At 45.1% G+C, this 20,100-nt stretch overlaps 1 protein-coding gene and 1 non-coding gene across 4 annotated transcripts in view; both read left to right on the top strand.

Annotated features, from left to right (window-relative positions):
* BMPR1B (bone morphogenetic protein receptor type 1B) overlaps positions 1 to 16,478 on the top strand; it is a 62,725-nt gene extending 46,247 nt beyond the window's left edge. For all 3 annotated transcript variants that reach the window (XM_056106625.1, XM_056106623.1, XM_056106624.1), the window contains 7 exons: positions 1,839 to 1,935; positions 3,190 to 3,328; positions 4,499 to 4,691; positions 5,650 to 5,947; positions 10,624 to 10,799; positions 14,528 to 14,658; positions 16,292 to 16,478. In XM_056106625.1, the coding sequence (XP_055962600.1) occupies positions 1,839 to 1,935; positions 3,190 to 3,328; positions 4,499 to 4,691; positions 5,650 to 5,947; positions 10,624 to 10,799; positions 14,528 to 14,658; positions 16,292 to 16,417 (1,160 nt within the window). In that variant the 3' untranslated portion in view covers positions 16,418 to 16,478. The remainder of the gene's footprint in view (positions 1 to 1,838; positions 1,936 to 3,189; positions 3,329 to 4,498; positions 4,692 to 5,649; positions 5,948 to 10,623; positions 10,800 to 14,527; positions 14,659 to 16,291) is intronic.
* TRNAS-GCU (transfer RNA serine (anticodon GCU)) lies at positions 718 to 799 on the top strand. Its single transcript has one exon. It is a non-coding gene; the product is annotated as a tRNA-Ser (tRNA).
* Positions 16,479 to 20,100: the final 3,622 nt, after the last annotated feature.

Consider the following 20,100-nt stretch of genomic DNA (forward strand, 5'->3'; position numbering starts at 1 on the left):
AATTTGACTTTTTGTTACTTTGTTCACAGCTTACTTTAGTTAGCATAATGTCCTCAAAATTCAGTCATGTGTGAAAAGTTCCTTACTTGTTAAGGCTGATTACTGTGGGCTCTGTGTGTGTGTGTGTGTGTGTGTGTGTGTGTGTGTGTGTCTGTGTTGGGATACTGTATACCATACTTCAATGTGACACATGGAAATGTTCAGAGTAATTTTATTAGGTAGTGGGGTAGCGGTGATGTACTTTCTTGTTTTTCTTCACGAGAATAATGGTGTGTTTGAATGAAAAGAAAGTTACCTTGGGTGTGTATAGGTAAATATTTAGGTAGTCATATAGTTAAATATAGCAGAGGTGAGGGAAAAAGCTCTTGTCATTGAGACCAGTGTCAAAAGTTACAATAATGCTTTGTAAAAATTATATATTGTTGGTCGTTGACTCATAGATCTATGTGTACAGTTCCCTTATATGAACTGACCCACATCCCTTACCCCAACCAATGTACTAGCAAAACACAGGTGCACATGCATATACACACACACATACACAGGATGTTAGTAATTCTGTTAGTATATAATTCCCATGGTTTTGTATATTCAAAATATGTTCCAGAGAACATCTGATATTATAAATCATTGGGATTATTGCATAAAAATAAAATACTTTGAATGAGATGCCTGGGGTGAAGGCAATAAATATGTATATATATATGCATGTATATAGATAAGGTGGCTGAGTGGTTAAGGCGATGGACTGCTAATCCATTGTGCTATGCACGCGTGGGTTTGAATCCCATCCTCGTCGGTTTCTAGGGCTGGAGCAATAGCACAGCGGTAGGGCATTTGCCTTGCATGCAGCCAACATGGCCGACCCAAGTTCGATTCCTCCACCCCTCTCGGAGAGCCCGACAAACTACCGAGAGTATCTCGCCCGCATGGCAGGGCCTGGCAAGCTCCCCGTGACGTATTCGATATGCCAAACACAGTAACAACAAAAGTCTCCAATGGAGACGTTACTGGGCCCCCTCGAGCAAATCGATGAACAACAGGAGGGCCTTTATTTAAATTTTATTTATTTTATATGCATGTATATGTATATACATATTAAATATATATACATATGCACATGTGTATATGCATATACATATATATGTGTGTGTATATATAAGTATATGGTTCTTTGAGCATTCTATTTTTTTCCCTTCATACCCAGCGCTGCTCAGGGCTTACTCCTGGCTCTGCATGCAAGAATCACTCCTGGTGGTGCTTGGGGGACCATCTAGGATGCCGGGGGATCGACAAGGCAAACGCTCTCCCTGCTGTGCTATTGCTCTAGCCCTGCCCCCCATCCCCATGGAATAGTATTGAAGAATCTATTTTATGAAAAGATCATAATAAGTCTTTGCCGAAACGACCTTCCTTTAAAAGCACTTATGAAAATTATGTTAAATATTTGTGAAGGGCGTTTGTATTATGGAAATGCACACTCATTAGTCTGTATTTGACATCCTCTGTTTATAACCATATTAGGATGACTTTATGTTTGTGTATCCACAAACACAAAGAATGCCCCAGAAACTTCATGAGACAACCCTATGAGCCTATCAGCTACATCAGACCTATTTTAATTTGTTTCCATCCTTTGATGAAGAAATGCCTGACCTTCAAACTAGAACCTAGTTGAAAGATGCTTCATGCCAGCCACAATTTACTTGACTTTGAGTCGAAAGGGCATCTCACATCTTGGATGTGGAGTTTAGCAGCATCTTGGGGTAGAACTGGTTCCTATCGTAACTGTTAATATTGTCCATAATATAAATTCTCTCCTTTCTTCTCAATTTCAGATTTTGTCGACGGACCGATTCATCACAAAGCCTTACTTATATCTGTGACTGTCTGTAGTTTGCTCTTGGTTCTTATCATTTTGTTTTGTTATTTCAGGTAAGATTCTGACATATAGATGAAGAGTTTTTAATTTATAATGTCTTCTTTATACTATTATTCTGCCCATTACTTAAGAGCTCGTTTGACCATATTGTAACTGTGATTTAATTATAATATCAACTTTGATAAGATTTTTTTCTAATGAAATTGTAAACAGATAACTTCTATCATTTATTGCTCTTTTTGTTGCTCCTTCAGACGTCAGAACTACACAGAATTTCATACTTAGAGAAATTAGATTAGTTAGGGAATTCAGAAGCTGTTTATTAGAGGTTTGTCTCTAAACAGGAAAAAGACCCTGTTCAAACTTAGAATCTCTCTTCTATGCTCTTGTGTTCTGAGCTAACAATTTCCTTTATGTGCTGGAAAAATAAGGATAATTCATAGAATAATAATGAAAACAGGGGCTGGGGAGATAGTGCAGTGGGTAGGGCCGACAGCTTTAATTCCCAGCATCCGCCAGGGTTCCCCCAACTCCTCAGCCGGGTTCCTGACCACAGAGCCCCGAGTAAGTAGAGGACCTGAAAGTCTTTGTGGCCCCAAACCTAAAAATAGTTAAAATAAAATCAGTTTTCATATTAAAGTTTGGCAGTTGCAGGTTACTCGCAGTCACTAGGAAAGTTCATGGTAGCACTGTAGCACTGACCTCCCATTGCTCGTCGATTTGCTCGAGCAGGCCTAGTAACGTCTCCATCGTGAGACTTGTTGTGACTGTGTTTGGCTTATCGAATATGCCATGGGGAGCTTGCCAGGCTTTGCCGTGCAGGCAAGCTACTCTCGGTAGCTTGCCGGGCTCTCCGAGAGGGGCAGAGGAATCGAACCCGGCCTGGCCAGGCTGGCTGCACGCAAGGCAAACGCCCTACAGCTGTGCTAGTCTCTGAAATAATCAGGAGCTTCCCTCTGTGGCACGTGGGCCAGGGACAGTGCAGAGGTCAAGGCCATTGCCTTGTGAGCAGCTGATCTGGTCCTCCTTGCCACACACTGATCAGCCCACCACATGTTGGTCTTTAATCAACCGCCAATCTTAGAGATGAGAATTTAAGAAAGAAACAGATGCACGGGTGGCAGGCAGCCCGCAGGGCGCTGGTGACTGGAAGGACTAGGGGAGGGAAAGGCTTCTGCATCGGCCCTGTGGACCCCGGGACCTGGGTCTCCGGTGCCAGGACAGGCTGCGGTGGCTGGGTAACTGCTGCCCTGGGCATCTGGGTCCCCGTCCCCATGGCCCTGCATGCTGACGGTGCTCTGCCCTAGGTCCAGGCGGCAAGACGGACGACCACGGTACAGCATCGGCCTGGAGCAGGGCGACTCCTGCATCCCTGCCGGCGAGTCCCTGCGGGACCTCATCGAACAGTCCCAGAGCTCAGGCAGCGGTTCTGGGCTGCCCCTGCTGGTAGGAGTGGGCATTAGCGGGGTTGGGGGGTGGAGGGGGCAGCCAAGGGGAGGGGGGTTCCAGGAGCCTGCTGGGGAGATGAGCTGGGTAGCTCTAGGCTCGCTCTCTCCCTCTCTCTCCCTCTCTTTCCCTCTCTTTCCCTCTCTCTCCCTCTCTCTCACACTCTCTCTTTCTCTCTCCCCCTCTGTCTCCCTCCCTCTTTCTCTCACACTGTCTCTCTTTCTCTCCCTCTTTATCTCTCTCCCTCTCCCCCTCCCTCTCTCTCACTCTCTCTTTCTCTGTCTCTTCCTTTCTCCCTCTCTCTCTCCTTTTCTCTCCCCCTCTCTCCCTCTCTCTCCCTTTCTCTCCCTCCCTCTCCCTCCCTCTCTTTCTCTCTCCCTCTCTTCCTCTCTCTCTCCCTCTCTTTCTCTCCCTCTCCCTCTCTCTCTCCCTCTCCCTCTCTTTCCTTCTCTCTCCCTCACTCTCTCCCTCTCTCTCCCTCACTCTCTCCCTCTCTCCCTCTCTTTTTTCCCTCTCTCCCTCTCTTTCTGCCTCTCTCTCTTTCTCCCTCTTCCTCTCTCCCTCTCTCTGTCTCTCTCTCCCTGTCTCCCTTTCTCTCCCCCCCTCTCCCTCACTCTCCCTCTCTCTCTCCCTCTTTCTCTCACTCTCCCTCTCTCTCCCTCTCTTTCCTTCTCTCTCTCCCTCACTTTCTCCCCCTCTCTCTCCCTCTCTCCCTCTCTTTTTCCCTCTCTCTCTCTTTTTGCCTCTCTTTCTCCCTCTCTCTCTTTCTCCCTCTCTCTGTCTCTCTCACTCTCTCTCTCTGAAAGGTTATCACTATATCCCTTTACCTGCTTTCAACACTCCAAGTGAGTCAGAAGGAAAGGGACAGATATAGAATGACTGCATTTATTTGTGGGGCATAAGAAAAATGTATGAAAATAATATCCAAGGCCAGGGAAAATTGGCCAGGAGGACTGGCCAGTGGTTGGTCAATGGTGAGGGAGATGGAGGGGAGTTAGGACAGAGGAAGCTCCATTATGCCAGTATTAGTAAGAAATGATCGCTCTGTAATTTTTTTTTTATTGTGGATGTGGTGACACCTATGTCTTCAGCTAAACTCCCGAAATCCCACAAAACCTTGAATCAGTGAGCTGAGGCGTATTTCTAACCACGTGCTTTGGGCTTCGTCAGGTCCAGAGGACGATAGCGAAGCAGATTCAGATGGTGAAGCAGATCGGGAAAGGCCGCTACGGGGAGGTGTGGATGGGGAAGTGGCGCGGCGAGAAGGTGGCGGTGAAAGTGTTCTTCACCACCGAGGAGGCCAGCTGGTTCCGGGAGACGGAGATCTACCAGACGGTGCTCATGAGGCACGAAAATATTTTGGGTGAGTGAGAGCCACACTCCAGGCTTCCCGACGGCCTCTTCCTCGAACACCTCCATGCGACGCCCGTGACCAAGCCCCCAGATGCGCTCTTCCTGGCCCAGTCCAGGAGTGTTAGGAGCTTCTCCTGGGAGACCTCCTGGAGGAAGGACAGAGCCCCCTGGGTGATGGGCGGCTGGGAATGCAACACCCGCACACACTGTTTTGCTCCGGGACATGCAACTGCCATCCCAGACTTCCTGGGGTTTCTAAGGGAATTGTAGGAGCATGTTTTTGTGTCAATATTATAAAATGTTTTAAGAATTGTATAGGCAGAGTTCACTTTTCGCCAGACTTTCTATCAACAATTGATTTCTATTCTGTTTTTTTCAAGTTGGAAATGCCAAGTTGGGTCAGTCAGGTAGAAGGAGTGTTTGCCAATGGGACCTTGTGTGGATGTTGTGTGGACGTTGGGCCAAGACCCTTCCTGGTAATTGTGTCAGGCAGCTCTCGTAGGACAGACCATTTTCTGGGGTTTTGTTGGTTTGTTTATTTGGGGGCAACACCTGGATGTGCCCCGGGGTTACTCCTGGCCTTGCACTCAGGAATAATTCCTGGTGGTGCTAGGGGTCATACAGAATGAGCCCAGGTCAGTCACATGCAAGGCCAGCGTGCTGTGTACTGTTTCTCCATTCACACAACCATTTCTGCTGACTTTAAAATCATATGAATATCGGTTACTTCGTAGGAAGGTCTCATGTTTTCAGGCACAAGCTCCTGGTGGTTCTTTGCTGTTTGATTGCTTCTGACAATCCTAATTCAATACCTCCTAGGCATAATCCAACTATTAAATTAAAAAAAATAAACAAAATATGTCAAAATAAAACAGTGATCTCTGGGAAAGTGAGTCCTTCCTGAGAATATGCAGACCACATTAGCTCCAAGCCTGCCTTAACTGTTTGGTCTTTCTTTCTTCGTTCAGGGTTTATTGCTGCAGATATTAAAGGGACAGGCTCTTGGACCCAGCTATACCTGATCACAGACTACCATGAGAATGGTTCCCTCTATGATTATCTGAAATCCACCACCCTGGACACGAAATCGATGCTCAAGTTAGCCTACTCTTCTGTCAGCGGCTTGTGCCACTTACACACTGAAATCTTTAGCACTCAAGGCAAACCAGCGATTGCCCATCGAGACCTGAAAAGCAAGAACATCCTGGTGAAGAAAAATGGGACATGCTGTATAGCTGACCTGGGCCTGGCCGTCAAATTCATTAGGTCAGTATTGAGGTGAACAAACAGACTTCTCATTTCTGTCACTTTTTTTCTGTCACTGTCATTGTCCTCCCGTTGTTCATCCATTTGCTCGAGCGGACCCAGTAACATTGTGAGACTTGTTACTGTGCTTGGCATATCGAATACGTCACTTTCTATACATTTCCAATTGGGGGACTTATTGAATATTTGCTAGAGGAGGGATTTCTTTACATTAATATTGGCATTAGTGAGGAAAAAAAAACAGTTTATTTCAATAAAAGAATTCAGATCAATCTGTGCTCACCATGACCTCACAACAGGTTGTAGTTGGCATGAAAAGAGGGCGCTAAGGGCCAGGTAGGGGGCTGGCCTTGCATGATCCTCACCTGGGCTTGTGACCTGACACCCTGTCCAGTCCCCCGAGCCCGCCAGGACTGAACCCCTGAGAGCAGAGCAAGGAATTAGCCCTGAGCACAGCCAGGCGAGATCCCTGACACAAACAAAACCAAACACAAGAAGAAAAGAAGAAAACCTAAGTTTGGGATCCTGTGTTGGCCTTTCTGCATGATGTTAATAGGCGGGAATTGCTTCAGGTGTGAGGTGTGGGGGCGAAGAGACAGTCCAATGGGGAGGTGTTTATGTTGCATACAGCAACCTGGATTTGGTCCCCAGCATCCCATCTGGTCCAGTGGCTCACCAGGGTGACCCCTGAGCACAGAGCCAGAAATACGCCCTGGGTATTGCTGGGTGTTACACCCCCCAACCTTCCCCATGCAAAACTAACTAACAAAATAAATAAAACAATGTGAGCTACAGATTATGTAGTAGTAAAGGCAATGGAGTTTTATTTATTTATTTATTTATTTATTATTTTATTTTATTTTATTTTATTTTTTTGCTTTTTGGGTCACACCCAGGAATGCACAGGGGTTATTCCTGGATCTGCACTTAGGAATTACTCCTGGCAGTGCTGGGGGACCATATGGGATGCTGGGAATCGAACTCAGGTCGGCCACATGCAAGGCAAACACCCTACTTGCTGTGCTATTGCTCCAGCACCGGAGTTTTTTATTTTTAATGATTTGAGAATAGGAACTCGTCTAACGATTCTGAGAAATGTTAGAAAATCATACAGCACGGTCGGTATCCACCACCGAAAGATGAGCACTAGCAAATGAGCACATGCCTGAACGTGGGACCAGCACACGTTACATGCAGTGAGTGCATGGCCGAGCCTGGCCTCAGTCAGGTCAGTCACGTGCAGTGTGGGGGAGGAGAGGGCCTAGCGCTGGTCTCTGCTTGCTCGCCTTTGCATGCTCAGACCCCCCTGTGTCTGCAGACGATGTCAGTCACTGAAAGAACCTTCCCTCTGCTTTGTGAACAGCAGCCGCAGGATGAGTTCTTCACACTAGTGACAGAGTGATGGGCTTACGTGACTACCCGTTCCGACACTTCGTCTGGGCTTAGGCTGTGTGGAACGCACTTGACCCATGTGTGGCCTGTTTCCTTGTCTCTGGGGAGGTTGAGGGGATTGCAGCTCCCCTGGAAGGCACTGATAGGTTGTCTTTTCACAGGAAGTTAAGGCTCAGGTGTGGTTTTATGTGGTCTCCACTGGAGGGGGTCTTGCAGAGTGAAGAGGGACAAAGGCCCAGCGGTCGCTCTCAGATGCATAGTATGAAGAAACACAGGGGCTGCGCCCAGGATTGCAGGCCCTGGAGTCGGCCTGAGCACTCAGTTTGCACCATCTCGCCCGTCCAGGGCTCAGGACAGTGACACTGGTTTTGGGGGGGGGGGGGTACAGCTCTAGGCTCCTTGGATGCAGGAATGAATGAATGGAGCCTACGTTAAAAGCTCTTAAAGAATAAAAAGTCTCTCAGAAAATAATAATAGTCCCCAAACATATGAAGGTTGTCACATTTGGATGATGGCAAGTTCCATTTTTTAATCATTAAAAATGAATCAGGAGGGGGCTGGAGCAATAGCACAGCGGGTAGGGCATTTGCCTTTCACGCGGCCAACCCAGGTTCGATTCCCAGCATCCCATATGGTCCCCTGAGTAGTGCCAGGGGTGATTCCTGAGTGCAGAGCCAGGAGTAACCCCTATGCGTCACCAGGTGTGACCCAAAAAGCAAAAAAAAAAAAAAATGAAGCAGGAGGAAATGATTTGGGCTAAGATTTAAATGTTTGCCTTTCATGCAGCCAACATGGCCGACCCGAGTTCGATTCCTCCGCCCCTCTCGGAGAGCCTGGCAAGCTACCGAGAGTATCTCACCCGCATGGCAGAGCCTGGCAAGCTCCCCATGACGTATTCGGTATGCCAGACACAGTAACAACAAAGTCTCCAATGGAGACGTTACTGGGTCCGCTCGAGCAAATCGATGATCAACGGGAGGGCCTTTACTCGAGCAAGATTTAAATGAGAAATATAAACACCTTGCCAATAAGGATTATTAAAGCATCCTCATTTTGATACACACACACACATATATATACAAGTTTTTTTTCAAGTTTCCTCTGTAAAAAACATTTCTCAACATACTTCCTAGTGACCAGCCCTCTCGTGTACTTCTCATTAAGGTCCTCCGGACCTTCGATGCTCACGCGCTTCTAGTCCATGACACAGTGATTCGGCTTCTCTATGAGGTCGGGCAGGACCTTTGTCCTGAGGCCTCTCACGTCTTCACCCCCTGGCCACTGCCCGCATCCTTCCTCCTTCCCTTTGTGATGTTCCTGTGTCCACAGCAGCACCCGAGTGCCCGCTGACACCCCTCGTGAGGACAGAGCTGCCCCGCCTCCCAGTGCCCCTCCACTCACCTCCATTACCTGGGGGCCACTCTCTGACTGCCCAGTTTGGCCTGGCCGCCTTCACTGTCCCTCCCTGGTTTCCTTCTGGGGTAAGTTATTCTGACAGGGCTGTGCGTCACACTTCCTCTGCCCCCTGAATGCTTGCTTGGTTGAAGAAATCCTGGTACCATGATGGCACCTTCCTAAAATGAGCCAGTTTTGGTCACTTTGACAATTTATCTCGATTATGGGGTGAAGTTACTGTGCTACAGAGATGTTACACCTGTTCTACTGGATTATTAAGCATCACACAAAAGTCACCAAGCAGAACAAAGCCCGAGCTCTTGCTCCCGTTCATGGTACTAGTACTGGCTCTCGAGTACCAGCCTGTACTCTTGCATCATGAACGTTCTCCCAGTCTACCAGTAAATAGATCAGAGTATGACATTTTCCTAAAGCTATACTACTATATAGATATTCCTTTTTCTTTTATTAATAATACCTATTATTTGGTTTGTGAAATAATAATAGAAATTTTCTGAATATCTTAAAAAATCCAAAATTACATGCATGTGAATTTATCAATTTAAAAATAAAGCTATAAAAAAGGAAAAGATACATTTTAGACGTTTAATATATTAAATGAGTGTAAAGGGCATTTGCCTTGCATGCGGCCCACCTGGTCAACCCGGGTTCAATTCCTCCACCCCTCTCTGAGAGCCCAGCAAGCTACCGAGAGTATCTCGCCTGCGCGGCAAAGCCTGGCAAGCTCCCCGTGAGGTATCCGATATGCCAAACACAGTAACAACAAGTCTCACAATGGAGATATTACTGGGCCCACTTGAGCAAATTGATGAACAGCAGGAGGACAATGACAGTGAAATTATTTAAAATTTATATTTGATTGAGTATGTAGCCATCTCTTAAGAACCTTGTTACTGAAGTAGCATTGGTTTGTAGCACCAATATTCCATCCAGGTTACACAGCATTGTAAATCATTGTAAAATAATTGTAAATCAACCTCTGTGTAAATTGCATTGCTCTTTTGACCCAAAGTCTAGTTTCCATCCATCACAGGACTGACATCTATCTTCTACCCAAAGTACTTGTCCCCGTATTCTTCACTTTTTAAAAACAATAATTTCTTCTACTCTAAATGTCAGGTTGGTTTGTTCACTTGTTTCATTTCTGTCTGGGGGATGGTTGGGCCACAGTCTTGTTCTCAGGGCTTACTCCTGGCTCAGCACTCGGGGTCACCCCTGGCAGTGGTCAGAGGAACAGATGTGGTAGCCGGAAGGGACCTGAGTCAGCTGCCTGCTAGGCATATGCCTTAGCCTGTGTGCTATCTCTCCTGCCCCGACTGGTTCCATCACTTCACCTTACACATGAGAGATGTCATGTGGTCTTGGCCTTTCTCTGTTTCACTGAGCATCCAATTCCCTAAAACTCATCCAGATTTGCACGGGCAGCTTTTTGCAGTCATATGTAACAGGCATTTATGTTGTTTTTAAATCTTGGCTCTTGTCGGTATTGTTGAAGTGCACATAGGGGTCATATTGTCTTTGAATTGGCGTTTTGTGTTCTTCGGAGAATCACCCAGAAGCGGGGAAGCAGAATCCCACGGCCTCTGTACCTTACTTTATTGAGAACTTGCCATGCCATTTCCACAGCCCTGTGCAATTTGCATTCCCACCAAAGGTGTGTGAGGGTTGCCCTTCTGGTGGCTTCAGGTAAATCCCTATCTTTATTAGGTTCGCCTGCGAACAGTTAATAACTCTTGGTCAGAAACATATTTCCAGGAAATAGTATTCCCCGCAGGGGCTTAATTCTCCTCTCACCACTAAAACCCTCCTGTTGACCTTCCTCGCCCCTTCCTGTTATGCTAATCACTTTGCTTTATGTTTTGCCTCAGTGATACCAATGAAGTCGACATACCACCCAACACCCGAGTGGGCACCAAGCGCTACATGCCCCCAGAGGTGCTGGACGAGAGCTTGAACAGGAATCACTTCCAGTCTTACATCATGGCTGACATGTACAGTTTTGGACTCATCCTTTGGGAAGTAGCCCGGAGATGTGTATCCGGGGGTAAGTCAAAGTGATGTCTTTGAAAAACTGCCAGGTAGATGTTGCAGATACTGTATAATTGCAAATCAAATTGGACAATCACCTCGTCCAGGATATAGCATTTATTCTCATCGTTGTGTGGTCCTGCCAGAAAATCGCATTTAACGTGTGAAGGGCCCTTGTCTGCTTCCTGCCTGATTCCTGTTCATTTCTTGTCCACACGTTGTCAGCTTCCTCCCACCCTTTCGGGAGCCATCCCTTCTTTCCAGAGAGCTTCTCATCTCCAGTTCTCCAATTTCTCCCCCAAGTCAGACCCTCACTGCCCCGTTCAGCTTCGTACCAACCTTCTGCGCCCTAACCCGAGGCTACCTCGTTCCTTGTGACATCCTCTGTGACGCTGAAGGACAGATGTGGAGTGGGACACCCACTTTTCTTTTACATTTTTATTAGTGAAACACTATGAGGTACAGTTGTTGACTTACAGATTTGTGTGCTTGGGATTCAGTAATACAATGATCTAGTACCCATCCCTCCACCAGTGCCCATTTCCCACCACCACGGATCCTAGTATCCCTCTCACCCCCCATCCCCCCATCCCACCCAGCCTCTGTGACAGGGCATTCCCTTTTGTTCTCTCTCCTTTTGGGGACACCCACTTTCTTAGCTCCCCTTTCTTCTCGGCTCTCTAGATATCCTTCCCTGTAAAACAGATAGAAAATAACAGGTTTAATCAAAAATGTTATAAAGATATAAAGATCAGCTTTTATCAAAAAAAAGCATGACTGATGTTATTCGTAATAATTTTTTTTAAAGCATAAGAATCCAAACCATGTGAGCTTACTAAACAAGACACCTTACCTGCCCAGAGCTCTGAGTGCTGACTGCAGTGTAAGCTGAAGCCCAAACCGCCCTGGTTAGATTCTGAAACCCTTCAGGCGGTGAGACTTGGCCTTCTGGATCAACACAGTGTTTCTGGGTCCTCTTGCGGTTGTGCCATTAGGAACCCGGTGCTGATACCCTCCCAATGGCCAGTTTAATTCACTTTCATGGAGTCACAAACATGGCCACAAACTGTGTAACTTATATATGAGTATTTGGAGCTTTCTTCTTGCACCTTTTATGGTCTCTGAACCTTTGTTCTAAATTGTCTAAACTGTCCTTGGCTTCTGAAAGTTTAGAACTTCAAACAGTTCTAAACTGTCCTTGGCTTCAGTGTTCTCACACACATCAGAGATTTACTATCTTTACCTCAGATGGTAGGTGGGTGTGAGATTTCAGATTAGCACTGTAGCACTGTCCTCCCCTTTTTCATCGATTTGCTTGAGTGGGCACCAGTAATGTCTCTATTGTGAGACTTGTTACTGTTTTTGGCATATCAAATACACCACGGGGAGCTTGCCACGCTCTGCTGTGCGATACTCTCGGTAGCTTGCTGGGCTCTCCGAGAGGGACGGAGGAATCGAACCCAGGTCGGCAGGCAGCGTGCAAGGCAAACACCTTACCTGCTGTGCTATCGCTCCAGCCATAGTTAGAAGTATGTTTAAATAATGGTAGACCAAGAGGGAAGAGACTTCCTCTCAAGAATCCAAAGACTGTTCACAAGGAAGCTGATTCTATACAAAGAATGAAAGAGGAGAAATAGATGAGTTTTTTTTTTATACTCACAAATTTTTGTGCTTGGTTTTCGATTATACAATGATCAAATACCCATCCCTCCACCAGTGCCCATTTTCCACCACCACGGATCCAGGTATCCCTCCCATCCCCCATCTACCCCCAGCCCACCCTGCCTCTGTGGCAGGGCATACCCTTTGTTCTCTCTCTCATTTTGGGTGCTGTGGTCTGCAAAAAGAGGCATTGAGTGGCAATCATGTTCGGTCCATAGAAATAGATGATTTTTAAAATGGTGAGAGTTGTGTTGGGTGACAGTTCGGTGACTGATCATGTAGCAGGATTTGACATCAAACCCTCACTTCAGACATTGGACCACCCCACACTACCACAGATGGTCCTGAGAATGATCAGGGTAGCCCTGGTGGTCTTCAGCACCCCTGCCCCCCAGCATTACTGCATTACCATTAATATAATATAAGAAAAAATTCCTTTGATGTCTGCCATAACTGCTATTATTTTAGGTGAACATTGAATTGTAGTGACTGGAGGGAGAAAAAAAAACAAGAAGAAAGAGAAATTTACATAAAAGTAGTTCCTATTTAAAAGTTACAAGCTGTGTATACTTAGATAACCCAACTGAATCTAAAAAAAATAAACAAAATATAATACATTTCCTACATTTCAGTGTACTTTTTTAAATGGAGCAGATAAGAACAGAATAGAAACACCAAAAGCAAAATAAAGTATCTCGGGATTGACTTAATAGAAACTTGCAAACCCTATCTAAAGAGAACTATAAAAAACATATTGAATGCCACAAAAGATGATCAGAATAAATACAGAATTCTCCTAAGTGAGAAAATCAGATCCAAGAATAAAAATATTCACCTAATCAGTAAAGTTAGTGCTCTCCCAAATGAATGTCCATGTAGAATCTTTACAGGTAGGACTTGCCAAAGTGATTACAAAATTTGATTGGAAGGGTAAATTTAAGAGCCTCAGAAAATCTTTGGAACTACATGGAAGTAGATATATACCCTATCTGATTATAAAAATAATTTGAATTACCCAGAACAGAAGTGGCACACAATATATGTTGACTTTTAATTTTTACTTGGCTTGGCAGGAACTTACTTTAGAGTCATATTTTAATATAAAGAAGAAATGCTTTATCACACGTTAGTAGAAAGATCATCTCCTCATTGCCTTCTAATTCTGCTCAATGCCTTCTAATCATGCTGGAATTAGAAGCCTCATTCATATATGCAGTTCAGAGATCACATTTCCCTTAAATAGGAGAATTCTTTTGTCCAATTGTAAATTCATTGTAGGAAATCTTTACCAGGCAGATATTGAGTTTATCTTTCCCATGCCTAGGAAGAAGAATTTAAGGTAGCTTGTGCCTTGATTTCACAAACACTGTCCTCCCATTATTCATCGATTTGCTCGAGCGGGCCCAGTAACGTCTCCATTGTGAGACTTCTTGTTACTGTGTTTGGCATATTGAATACTCTCGGTAGCTTGCCAGGCTCTCTGAGAGGGGTGGAGGAATCGAACCTGGCTCAGTCAGGCTGGCTGCGCGCAAAGCAAGCGCAGGACATTCCCTTTTGTTCTCTCTCTCTCTCTCCTTTTGAGTGCTGTGGTTTGCAAAAGAGACACTGAGTGGCAATCTTGTTCGGACTATAGTCTACTCTCATCACGCATCTCCCATCCTGAGAGGAACCTCCCAACACCCTTTATTTGGTGCTCCCTTCTCTATCTGAGCTGCCTTTTCCCCTAGTGTGTGCGGCTGTCCTCAAAGCCATGGAGTAATCCTCCTGGTACTTATATCGGCTATTCTTGGGTGTTAGTGGACAGACATTCTTAACTAGCATTCAAGAGCCTTTAGAAAATTTGAAATATGCTCTTTGTACTTAGCTGTTGTAAATTGGGGGAAAAGGCTTATAGACTGATAAAAAATCTGCTTTATTCAGTTTTCCGCTCATTAGAAAATTAGATTGGTATCATTTGGGCCTCTTTGGGGGGAGATTGACCTTGCGGTTTTCAGCCTTGATTTGCCTTTAGTGGATAGTCTCAGTCGACTCTGTTTGCTCTTCACTGAGAACACCAATCACAGAGCTGTCACTCTCTCTCAGGCATCGTGGAGGAATACCAGCTCCCCTACCACGACCTGGTGCCCAGTGACCCATCCTACGAGGACATGAGGGAGATTGTGTGTCTCAAGAAGCTGCGGCCCTCCTTCCCCAACCGGTGGAGCAGTGATGAGGTGAGAACTGAGCATGCCTTCCTCCTCCAGCCTCCAAGGCGAAATGTTCATCACGGGATTCTCTCTCATGCGAATGGTTAGGATAAAGGTGTGTCACTGCAAGAACTCAGATGGAGCTGGGTGCAGTCCATAACTTTTCTCCTATTTGATTCTGTCATTCTCAGGATATATCGAGTGGCTTAACATTTAGCCTACAAAGCAGATGAGATCATTTCATTTATTTGTGGTATCTTGACATTTGCATAAAGGCCATTATTTCTCTTTGTATGTGTTTTAAAGCATCATGAATTTTCTTCATGACAAACCATGTACAACATTTGCCCATTTTGATGAGGAATGATATGCTTGTGAAAAATTACATTTTCTCTACACAGAAGTGATGCAAGTTAATCTATTGAAATGCCTGGCTGTGGGTCTTTGGCAGTAAGAGTGATGAGATGGAATTTGAATGAATCTATGATCCACTGAGCCCTGAGCAGGTTGTAAAGGTCCGAGGAGGAAATTATTCAGGAAAGGACTTTCCTGGGCCTTCACTGCCTGCCCCTTTCCACCCACTGCTCCCCTTGGACACTCAGCCAAGTTCTAGGTGCTCTTCAGACAGCTGGAGATGAACTGGGTTCATCTCTGGGGAAAAAGGGCTCTACCAGCATGAACCCAAACCACAGATAGAGCACCATTTAAAAACTAGTTCGACAGCAACAAAAATACCCACTTGGTCCATTGGCTTGTATGTAATCAAGGAAATGTGGAATGATAAAAACGTCCCCAATGTGCTTTGCAGAAAGCTCCCTGAGATGCAGGAGTTGAGTATCGTAAAGGCAGACACAGTATTCGTATGACTGGACCCCCATCGTTGCTTTCTCGCCATCCTGTACTCCCCAAAATACAATTCTGTTCATTCTTTCAGGAAGACCAGTAATTGACACAGCACAGACAACACGAGAGAAAGTTTGGACAAGACTGACACAGGGTATCAGTCTTGCTGAAGGGGCGCATGGAGAGCTTTGTAGTGGGCAGCTGGGATTTAGGAATCAGCATCTTTGTTTGACTCGTGTGGGATTTAAGAAAAGATCTCAGCTAATCGTCTATTAGGAACAGTTGGTAGTGGAATACAGATCTACTGGTACCTTTGTTTTTGTTCAATACTGACTTCGGATGTGGATCTACCGTTGGCGAAATCCAGTGCTTGCTAATACCAACAAGGAAGGCATGAGAGGCCTGACAGTCTGACTGAGTCATCTACATTCTCATTAAAATTTGGGGACACCCAGAGGCCCCTCCTGGAAGTACTTGGCTGATGGAGCTGGGTGTGGACTCGGGCCATGTATAGTTCCCTGGGTCGTTGCCAACACGCTTGGCCTTCGGGGCTGCACCCACAGCCATCAGGGGATTGTGCAGTGCCAGGCTTGACCACATACAAGGCTCAACTCCTTGTGCTATTTCAGCTGCTTCCACGTTGATTTTTTGTAATGGAACCTTAGGAGCACATGAAGTTAGGGTACATTTGAGACATACGCGCGAGCTTAAAAATGCACATGAGAAGCCAGATTTCAGAGAATGCAGACTGAAATGCCCACCCTGCAGAGAGTACCACCCCTTCCTCATTCATCCTGTTCTCTTCTCCCTCCCGCAGTGTCTACGGCAGATGGGGAAGCTCATGACAGAGTGCTGGGCGCACAGTCCTGCCTCCAGACTGACGGCCCTGCGCGTGAAGAAAACACTTGCCAAAATGTCAGAGTCTCAGGACATTAAACTCTGATTTAAGGGCCCCGTCTAAGCGTCTCTGGAGAAAACCAGTAGATCTTCTGTCTGTGGGCAGAGCGAAGGATGTTCCCGCAGCGGCCGCTTAACAAGACTCGGCCATCAGTCACCTCCCAGGGAGCTGGCCCCACGCCTCAGGGAGGAGCTGGACACAGACAGATACGAGACCCCGCGCCCCTCTGCCACAGGGAGCGCTCACTCGGGAGCTTGCTCGAGATGCGATGCATGTTGCTTTCTAAGAAAGCCCCTATTTTGGAATTGCCTTTTATTTTTTTCAAAAGATGCTTTAATTTTGCCAAAATAAAATGAGCGATTTGATGTTTTAAGATTTTTACTATCATAGATTAAATGCTAACAACTAACATTCTCTCCAGAATCTCTGCTGGAAAGCAGATGAAAATTCCTTTTTTTCCACTGGTAAAATTTTGTTGCAATCTGCAAAGCAAGAGACAGTATGCAAAGTTGGCAAACATAGAATGGCTCTCGCCCTCTTCAAAGCCCCACCCTCTCAAACCACTCTGGCCAGCCCTTTGCTGGGGGCTGCAGCTACAATGTGAACACCTGGGTACAACGACCACCTGTCTGCCACCATGTCTGAGGACCTGCAGGCGACCCTCTGTGCCTCGGTGACATGGAACAAATGAAGGTTTTCTGTGACTCTACAGGAAGTGTTGATGCAGTTCTTAGATTGAGAATCTTTCAATTCTGTCTCCTTCCTTCCTTCCTTCCTTCCTTCCTTCCTTCCTTCCTTCCTTCCTTCCTTCCTTCCCTCCCTCCCTCCCTCCCTCCTCCCTCCTTCTCTCCCTCCCTCCCTCCCTCCCTCCCTCCCTCCCTCCCTCCCTCCCTCCCTCCCTCCCTCCCTCCCTCCTTCCTTCCTTCCTTCCTTCCTTCCCTTTCTTCCTTCTTCCCTTGCTCCTTTCCTTTTCCTCTCCCCCTCCCTCCCTCTCTCCCTCCCTCCCTTCCTCTCTCCCTTCCTCTTTCCCTCCCTTCTGGCCTCATCCTTGCAAGGCCAGCATTCTGTCTCTGTGCCCTCTGCTGTCTATCAAGGTGAATCCCTTCCTTTTAATTTGAGACAAGCGTAGCTATATTTTCTTTATGCCTTGAGAATTAACCCATGTATACATTTGAATCTCATAAATGAAAGCTTCAGTAGTAAACAAAACTTATCAATGGTGATGAAGACTAGGTGTTCCAAACTAAAGATCATGTGCTCTTTTACTCCAAGAGAAACACACCAGAAAGGCAGGGTAGTGTGGGTTGCACTGGGCTTGCTCCGTATCTATGAGGAGAGCATGTGTGTGTGTGTGTGCACCTTACTGTCTTTAAATTCATGAGCTTCTGTTAGTACCTATCTTTCTGGGTCTGTCTTAGGGGAAGGAGAGAAAGATATGTGGTTAATATGACTAAAGTTTAACTTAAAACTAGACAAATACCGTCACCAAATTGGACAGAGGCAGTGAGTTAGTGAAAGCCACTAAATATTATGACTGCTGGGATTTATTCTTTTAGACTAGCTATGGATTGAGCACATCCATTTTTAAATGAGACTTACACATCTTAGATGTACTCAGTTTATTTTATTCTCACAAGTCTCAGTTCGATTTTCAGTGTATTTTTTTTCCTCTGTGGCACTCATGCAGGAAATCTTTCCATCTGCTCAAATCTGAAGGTTATTTTTAAGTTTTATTGCCACAAGTGAGATCATGGACAGGGCCAGTATTCCTGTGTAATGGGAACGTAATCAAGTTCAAGACTTTACACATCTCACACTATCTTCACTACTGTGGTTTTCTTTCTTCTGCTTCTCAAGGAAATCTTGGCAAGAATTCCGATCAACTTCCTCTTGCCCGTTTTTTGTTTTTTGTTTTTTTGCAAACGATGTTCCTTCCATCCAACTCTAGGGGGCAGCGTTTAGTAGCACATTTCCACCATTGGCAACAGAAAGATAGAGGATTTTTCTAAAACATGTGCCAGCTGTAAGAAAAATGAGAAAATATTTCCCTCACTTCTGAAGTAGGCTTCCAGCTGCTAGCCCAGAAAGCGAGCCTGTAAGCTGTGCTCACAGATTAGGGACCGCCAGCCCTGGGCACCCAGCGCTTCCCAGCTACTGTTGATCACAAAGACTTTTGTCTCATTCTTATGAGAAAAAAAATCTCTATTTCAAAAGATTGAAAAACAGATGGCTCCAACTCATCGGGATGCTGCTTTTATTGATATTAACATAGCTTGAATACCAATCTAAAGGTTCTTTGTTGTGTGTCAAGTTGTATTTGTGTGTGTGTGATAGTTTAGAAGGACTGCAGGGCTAGAAATAAGTGTGACAATCAGCTGAGCCTCGAGTAGGAACTCTAGTGCCTGTAGTTAGATCACCAACAGACAAATCAATAACCGTTGTGCCATTACGCGGGGGTCGGGGTATGTTTGTTTCTTGATACTTTCCCCTAAATTCAGGTGAGGTTGGGTTGACCTTTTCGATAAAAAAGTGTTTCTTTGTTGGTAACTTCTTCATTCTTATACATTGACAAGTTCCAACAAAAATTGCTTGTGGAGAGGTGGTGATTTAAACTAGAATAGGTTTAATTCTCTAGGAAGGTTTTGGTTCTAGTGAAAATGCAAAAAAATTAAAATACTATTTGCATTTCTAAAATATGATATGTTGGTTATATTGGGGAAAACATTAGTTTTTAAAATACCCCTTCTGATTGACTTTTATGAATATTCAAAGTTATTCCTGAGATAAATTCACAGATCCATTTGTTGTAATTGTCTCTTAATGACACAAGAATTCCATTGTAAATAGATTTTTTTCTGTATCTTACCAAAATCCACCTTATTTATAGAATACTAAAATAATCTTAAAGAGACTGCCTTCTCACTCGCAAATGATTCTTTCCAAGTTCTATATTTATAGCAGCTCAGATACGGAATTTTATTGTTTTTGTTTCGACTTTCAATAGACTAAATGAGACCCTGGAAATTAATAGTGTAGTTATCACTTATTTTCAGGACTGTATGAGAAACTCAAGATTATTTTTCAATAATTCTCCCTTTGTCCTCTGTCAAGGAATCCTAAACCATTGTTTTCTAATATAATTTTTGTTAGCTGAGATGTTCAGGTTTATCATAGTTTATGTATGTGTGTATATATTCTACAAATATATATGTTATATAGATATTATGTTCGGTTTGGAGCCTGGCATAACTCCCTTGTGTGGATTAGAGAGTAAGATTTCATGGACGATAAAATACTTAATGAAACATAATATTTATTTATGAAAGAGTGCAAAGGATGAAGTCTCAAATGACAGTGCTGTCGTCATGGTCTTCGAGGGTACGACCTTTGGGCTCCTGGGAGGCAGAGACCCAAGGTTGCAGGAGCAGAGAGCTTCCACGCTCAGAGAAGAACCTTCCCAGAGCTCGTACCTGATGTATCCCCAGGTGCTTACTTCCTCAACACAGTCGGTTCCTGGGTGACCAGGTACTGCGGGAGCTTAGGCCTGGCTGAATTTCACATCCCAGTCATGCATATTCATCAGAAATCGCAGTGTTAGACATGGTGGCCCCTGGTCAGAGTGTAGGTGGAGAGACTTGACAGCAGAACGGTTTCTTACACTTGAATCGTCCTGTGTTCTAGCTCCTTAAGGAACCTCAGCCACACCACAGTGGAAATGAAGGAACGGC

The sequence above is a fragment of the Sorex fumeus genome, unplaced genomic scaffold (genome assembly GCF_029834395.1).
Source record: "Sorex fumeus unplaced genomic scaffold, SorFum_2.1 ptg000136l, whole genome shotgun sequence".
Lineage (NCBI taxonomy): Eukaryota > Metazoa > Chordata > Mammalia > Eulipotyphla > Soricidae > Sorex > Sorex fumeus.